This window comes from Leptinotarsa decemlineata, unplaced genomic scaffold (assembly GCF_025532065.1).
Source record: "Leptinotarsa decemlineata unplaced genomic scaffold, Ldec_3_MD MMD2_tig00026358_RagTag_RagTag, whole genome shotgun sequence".
Classification (NCBI taxonomy): domain Eukaryota; kingdom Metazoa; phylum Arthropoda; class Insecta; order Coleoptera; family Chrysomelidae; genus Leptinotarsa; species Leptinotarsa decemlineata.
Window position 1 is genome coordinate 7,702,613 of NW_027412703.1, and position 6,568 is coordinate 7,709,180.

A 6,568-nucleotide genomic window follows, 5' to 3' on the forward strand; every position below is an offset into this window, starting at 1 on the left:
ACCTCTGAAAAACATGATTTGCCAGCATTTTAAAAACACTGATACATTGAAACACTGATACACTGAAATGAATCGCCTTCCTGGTCAGCCCTTCGATGTGGCAGCATTATCGGGATGACCAAGATGCTCTTCATAAAGGGATTTGTATAACTGTGGGCTGACCAAAGAAGTAAAGGATATGTAAAATTTTTATTTTCAGAAAAAATCTACCCCTCTGAGGGGCCTATTAATAAAATCATATCACTGAAGAGTACTCCGAGAAGTATACACCTAAATATATTCGGGAATTGCTGGGCGAACCAACGCCCTTTCCAAACAGCGGGATGACCAATATACAATAAACAAATATCAAGTTGGTTTTACGTACTTATATGTATCAACTGTTTTATATTAATTATATATGTATGTTTCAATACTTTTCATTTCATATATTTTATGTTACCCGCATTATTGTTATATTAAATCTGTTAAAATCTGTTTTTTGTTAATCAGCTGTCGCTCACATACGAACGACTACTCACAAAAATCGAAACTTGTGCGAGCTAAGAACTAACGAGGTCTCTGTTTGTTAGTTTTCTCTAGTGCTATACTATAACTATAGAGTCCTCAATGGGTTCCCCTGACTCGTTTGTTTACATTTTGTGAAAAAACACACATATGCAGACCTTTTCAACTAATTCCGTACATTACTTTTGTTGATTTGTTGAAAGCAATACAAATTAAATTATATCTTTGTAATGTTTATTGTATAAGTTTGAGAATGTCCATATAGGACGAAACTGCAGTACCGTTAGTTACAATTGAAAGTGGTGAAAATCATAGAAATTTTCATTTCTCTTTTCATTATGATCTCCTACCACGTAGTAACGGCTACATCCATCAATTTATTGGATTATATTTTTTTAGATTCCATTCGAGTGTTCCTAAATCAGTTATCAATCGAAATGATTGTAGGTCAAAAAAAATAGTCGAACTTAACGTGACTGGTAAAGAATTAATATGAGGTGCTGTAATCTGATGAACAATAGATAATCCCTGCTTCAATGAACAGTTCTCCTCTTGTGAGAACTTTAGTGTTGTGGTTAAAACAATTTCGATCGATAACCACAAAAGCCAGACTTTATATTTTTAGTGAAACAGAAAATCACTGAAACTTGTCGTCACGAAATGGGATTTTATAATAGGAAGAGAGGCAATTTGTAGCACATTGAACTTAAACTGATAATCTGTGAATTTTGAGACCATTCTTCCAAGTGGCACACTACATTGGATGTAATTTGAGTTAACATTAGGCCAATATGGAAATATTGTAGATGTGAGGAACATATTGAGTCAATATTGATATAAATCTGAAAAAGTATATACTCATTTTCATATCCTTCCAGTATTGGAAATTGTAGTCAGTGATTATATTGCCAAATAAATACAGTACATTCCATTAAAAACGAGCCACTCTGGATAACTTTTGGTACAATGACTAGTGGAAAAATTTGAAAAACAACTCAACAATAATATACAGGGTGACACAGTTTGACATTTGTTTGAAGGTGGTTGACAATGTTTCGTGGTGTATTTCATCATTTCGGTCTTCCTTTGACTAATATAATATAAATTGACTTGAAATCCCTGAAAAAAATAAAAGATTAACCGAAAATAACAATTTTATTAAAACAAAGAACTGAAATTACAAGGAAATAACATACAAGCTACAACCTGAAAATAAAAAATTGAAATATTAATAAAAGCTGAAAATTAAAGAATATTATTGAAAAAATGAAAAATAAAAATTAAGATATTTCAAACCAAGTTACGTCACGACGTTTCGATTGTTAGTATCCACAATCGTGGATACGACGAGCACATATCACGTTTCGACGTGAAAAACAGGCTCAGAATGTATGCCAGTCAGAATGCGCTGTAGGTTGATTTTTAAGAAGTTTTTTTAAATGAAAAAAGAAGGTCCTTTTTTGGATGGCCGGCGTGACTTCAGAATGGCGAGCCATTAGCACTGGTTTTCTTTGTGAAATTTTTCTTTTGCTTTGAGAATATGCTCACACAGATTGTGATTTTGTGTTTAGTTTGTTTCTGTTGAGAGCAAGTTCATCCTCTGAACCCGATAGGTATGTAATTTCAGTATTTAAATCTTGCAAGCTTCCCTTCGCCATATTACCTTTTTTTGTTTTTTTGTATGTTGAAATTGGTTTTAACTAAGCCTATTTCACAGGGTTTTTCCGTTGGTGCTTGATGATCTTTACTCACTATAATTTGAGGAGAAATAATCCATTCCTGAAGATTCCTTTCTCCAGTCTGATTTCAAAAAGTCCTGCACGAGTACCACGAGGCCCTGTTCAACAGCTTCCTGTTGGAATTGAACCGTATCAGTACTTTCAACCGTAGCAGTATCTCAAACTCCGTAGATTTATCCCAGGTCGGATGTATAGTTCTAATGAAGTATAGTGATACGAATCCTTATTTATACCGTCAAGTTCATACCCAACCACCTCAAAAACTGAATGTTTGGGCAGGAATTTTAGGTGACCACATAATAGACTTTTTTTATCGATAATAATTTGACTAGTGATAAATATTTGGATATGTTGGAGTATCGAATAATACCGTGCATCAATATGGCAATTGAGGAGGATATAAATTTATTCAAAAACGGAATAGTTTTTCAGCAGCTCCAGTGCGACAATTTTTGAATGATCATTTTCGTGGTCACTGGATTGGCAGAAGAGGTCTTACAAAATGACCACCAATCTCCTTATCAATGAGACCTATTTCATAAGTTCGAACTTCCATTGTCTAATATGTCAAAAAAAAATAGTCAATTGAGGAGAATATAAATATATTCGAAAACGAAACAGTTTTTCAATAGGATGGTGCACCTCCTCATTATGCAGCTCCAGTGCGACAATTTTTGGAATTTTTGGCAGAAGGGGTCTAACAGAATGGCCACCAAGGTCTCCGGATCTCACCCATATATATTTCTTTCTTTTGGGTCATTTGAAGTCTAAAGTATATGAGATAGAATCAACAACATTAGAAAATTTGAGATAGAATATCATGAATCATTGCAGAGAAATAACTCTCGAGATTCACAACCATGTGAGGGCGGCAATGGAAGCTCGTTGGTACCATTTTATGGTGAAAAGGTTTTTGAACATTCACTATAGAAAAAATGTTTTTTCACTGTCCAGTCATCAGATTTTGATGCAAGAATTATTAAATTTTTTTTTCGATTTATTGCTTCCATTTTTGTCTCTAGAACGAATATTTCAAAATATGGCTTCGTGTATAATTGTTGACCTGTTTTTTTATTTTTTTTGCAGATCATTGTTTCAAAAATTATTCAGGGTGGCTCGTTTTCAAGTCAAATAATTAGTAGCTCTCGAACCATGAGCTTCAGACCATATGTTTTATACTATTATTTTACAATATATTTCGATAATGAGTGAATATTTTTATGATCAAAAGGTTTTATGAAGACATCAACAGACAGTACCTATGGACCAGCTGCTGTTTCTCACCTTGAAGAATGGGCGAACATCACCATCAAATTGGCATCTTTACACAACAGAAGGATTCTTCTAATGAGGTGCAAGAAATCGAATTGTTTTTCTAACCACATCACCAATAATTCAATTAACCTTCATAAACCCTAGCGGGGTACAGCTGAACCCCAGACATGAATTTTTGGGTATATTTTCTAATATATTTTTTTTTACCTAATATCCTTCGAGCTATGCTTCTTAAATATATATCTGAATTGGTATACAAAATTTTTAATAAATTGCTTTTTATTGTAACTAATTATAAAGAATTTTGTTGCTTGGGGTCCAGATGCACCCCGCTTGATATGTAACGACAGGTATAAATTTTGCCTACGTTAAAAACCAACCGGGGTACAAATTAATCCCAAATTGTTCAAACGACGGGGATTCCCCGTTTCTTGGCATCAACACTCTCGGGGATTCCCAATTTATTTGTACACCTATTTTCTCAATATAATTTAAGGGTGTTTAGTCACCTTTACAGTTGATTGTCGAGTACGCGTTTATAAAAATGAGTGAACCACGAAAGTTTAGAAATGAAAATAAGGTAACTGACGAAGAACTATTGGCGATATTAGAAACGGACGCTTACGACCATTATTTTAATGATTTACAACTAGAGGATGGTTCAAGTGATATTGAGGAGACTGACATAGTGACTGAAACTGATGAGATAGATGACGTTTTACAAGTTAGTGATAGGGAAAATGAGTCGACAGATTCTGCAGATGAAGTAGGCCCGTCAATAAACTTTTATACAGATCATCCAACTTATTCGTCTAAAGATGGTAGTGTGTGGGCAAAGGTTCCTTTTACTATGAATATCAAGAAACGAAAATGTAATATTCAGAAGGTTTCACCAGGTTTCACTAGATATAGTTCCCAATTTTCCACCATAAAAGAAGCTTTCGAACTATTTCTTTCACAAGATATTATGGATGTGATTTTATCGGAGACAAATAGAAAAGCCGAATCATATTATGCGAGAAATGAGAAGGCCTTTTCTCCTTTTGTGCAAGAAGAACTGGAAGCATTTATTGGTTTGCTTATTGGCTGCTAAAGAGCCAATTTGTGTACTTTGGAGCCAAGATCCAACTTTATGTCGGCCTTTAGTAGCATCTGCCTTGTCTCGCAACAGATTCCAAAAGATTATGTGCTTTCTAAGATTCGACAATTTTGAAACAAGAGAAGAAAGAAATCTTTTAATCCATCTGAACATTTGTGCGTGGATAGCAGTTAGTCCCATTCCGAGGCAAGGCCCCTTTTCGGGTTTACATGAAGAGTAAGCCGGACAAGTACGGTTTAAAAATTTGGTCATTGGCTGATTGCAGTTCAGCATATACAGTGAATATGCAACCTTATTTAGGTAAGTTTTTTGATGAAAAAAATATAGATTTTTATTACAGAATAATTATTTTAGGCAAAGTAGGAAACAAACCGGAGAAAGGCCAAGGACAAAGGGTAGTGTTGGACCTGGTAAACCATTTATCTTCAGGATATGGAATAACTACTGATAACTTTTTTACCAGTATTGAGTTAGCTAATATGCTTTTAGATAAAAACATTACCTTGTGTGATACACTGCGTAAAAATAAAACTTGTATTCCAAAAGAACTACTTCCAGCAAGATATAAGAAGGACTTTTCAAGTATGTTTGCTTTTATGGAAAATAAAACCTTAGTTTCCTACGTACCAAAAAAAAATGCGGCAGTTATTCTTTCATCGACTGAACATAACGATGACAAAATAAGTGGAGAAGAAAGTAATTACAAACCAGACATTATCTTACAATACAATAAAACAAAGGGTGCAGTGGACACAACAGATAAATTAGCGAAGGAATTCACGACACAAAGAAAAAGTAATCGGTGGCCAATGGCAATATTTTTTCATCTGCTGGACATTGGTGGCATCAATGCCTATAAACTTTGGATGTTGAAAAATCCAGATTGGAAAAAAATCGCTTGGATAGGAGAAGAATGTTTTTGTTGGAGTTGGGCCAAGAATTAATCAGGAAAAACATAATTCGTAGATACCAAAATGACAAGTCGTTACATTCCAATATAAAACAATCCATCATAACCATTTTGCCGGAATTAAACGTAAGGAACGAACAACCTGTTCCCGTTATTGGCAGAAAGCAGCGATGTTTCTTATGCGAGAGAAGTAAAGACAGGAAATCTCGAAAGTTTTGTATTCGGTGCAATCAGTTCGTATGTGCAGAACATTCAAAAAATATGACAGTTTGTAACAGGTGTGATAATTAAATCATTATTTAAATTGTCACTAAAGTGCTTTTCTTTTTTCATAATTATTTTTGTTTTTATCATTTCATCAATCATTTCATATTATTTTTTTAAAATGTGTTTACTCATTTATCAATGCTGACAACTTTTTTATGTAAAAATATATTTTTTTTATAAGCAGAATGTGTTTTTTTTAATATTCCCTAATTATAACATTAAAAAAATAATAATAAGCCAAAAAAATGTTGGGGTGCATTTGGACCCCACTCCGTATTTAATGTAAGTTTTTGATCACGGGTTTATGAAGGTTAATGTGAATAATGTGTTACATCATCAATCAATCAATCAATTTATTCAATACAGATACATATTTTTGTTTATAATGAATATTATAAACACAATTACAGTGAATTGAAAATATTTTCTAACAAATACCAATAAATTAAGTGGTGGGGTTCAGTTTTTGGGAAACGCCTAAGCAAAGCTTGTGTTGCGTATTTTCCTAGATCTGAACACAACCATAAATGTAAGTAAGAAAAAAGAACTATTATTCTTTTCAGTAAGAAATGTTTCTTTTTTTTAAGAAATCAAAGTTATGATAAACAAAGGATCTAATTGTTTTTGACGTTTATTAATATTTTTTATATTTCTCAGTTCAATGGGTACTCGGATCTGGCTGGGGTGTCGTATATGTGTGTCATATACAGTGTGTGAAAGCCAAATGTAATAAATTCATTATTTCGGTTACTGAACATATTAAAAAAAATC

The 6,568-nt window shown here is 33.4% G+C and overlaps 1 protein-coding gene across 1 annotated transcript; it reads left to right on the plus strand.

The window, feature by feature from the left end:
• The first annotated feature begins 4,829 nt into the window (after positions 1-4,829).
• Positions 4,830-5,564, plus strand: LOC111507458 (piggyBac transposable element-derived protein 4). The gene is made up of 2 exons (XM_023162757.2): positions 4,830-4,920; positions 4,975-5,564. Exons 1-2 carry the CDS (start codon positions 4,830-4,832, stop codon positions 5,562-5,564), a joined length of 681 nt encoding a protein of 226 aa, XP_023018525.2.
• The last annotated feature ends 1,004 nt before the right edge of the window (positions 5,565-6,568 follow it).

Bases quoted from the DNA above. Each gene is read 5' to 3' on its own strand.
- LOC111507458 (XM_023162757.2), top strand. From the start codon at position 4,830: ATGAAGAGTAAGCCGGACAAGTACGGTTTAAAAATTTGGTCATTGGCT. The intron at 4,921-4,974 runs GTAAGTTTTTTG...TAATTATTTTAG, and splicing joins GAATATGCAACCTTATTTAG to GCAAAGTAGGAAACAAACCG.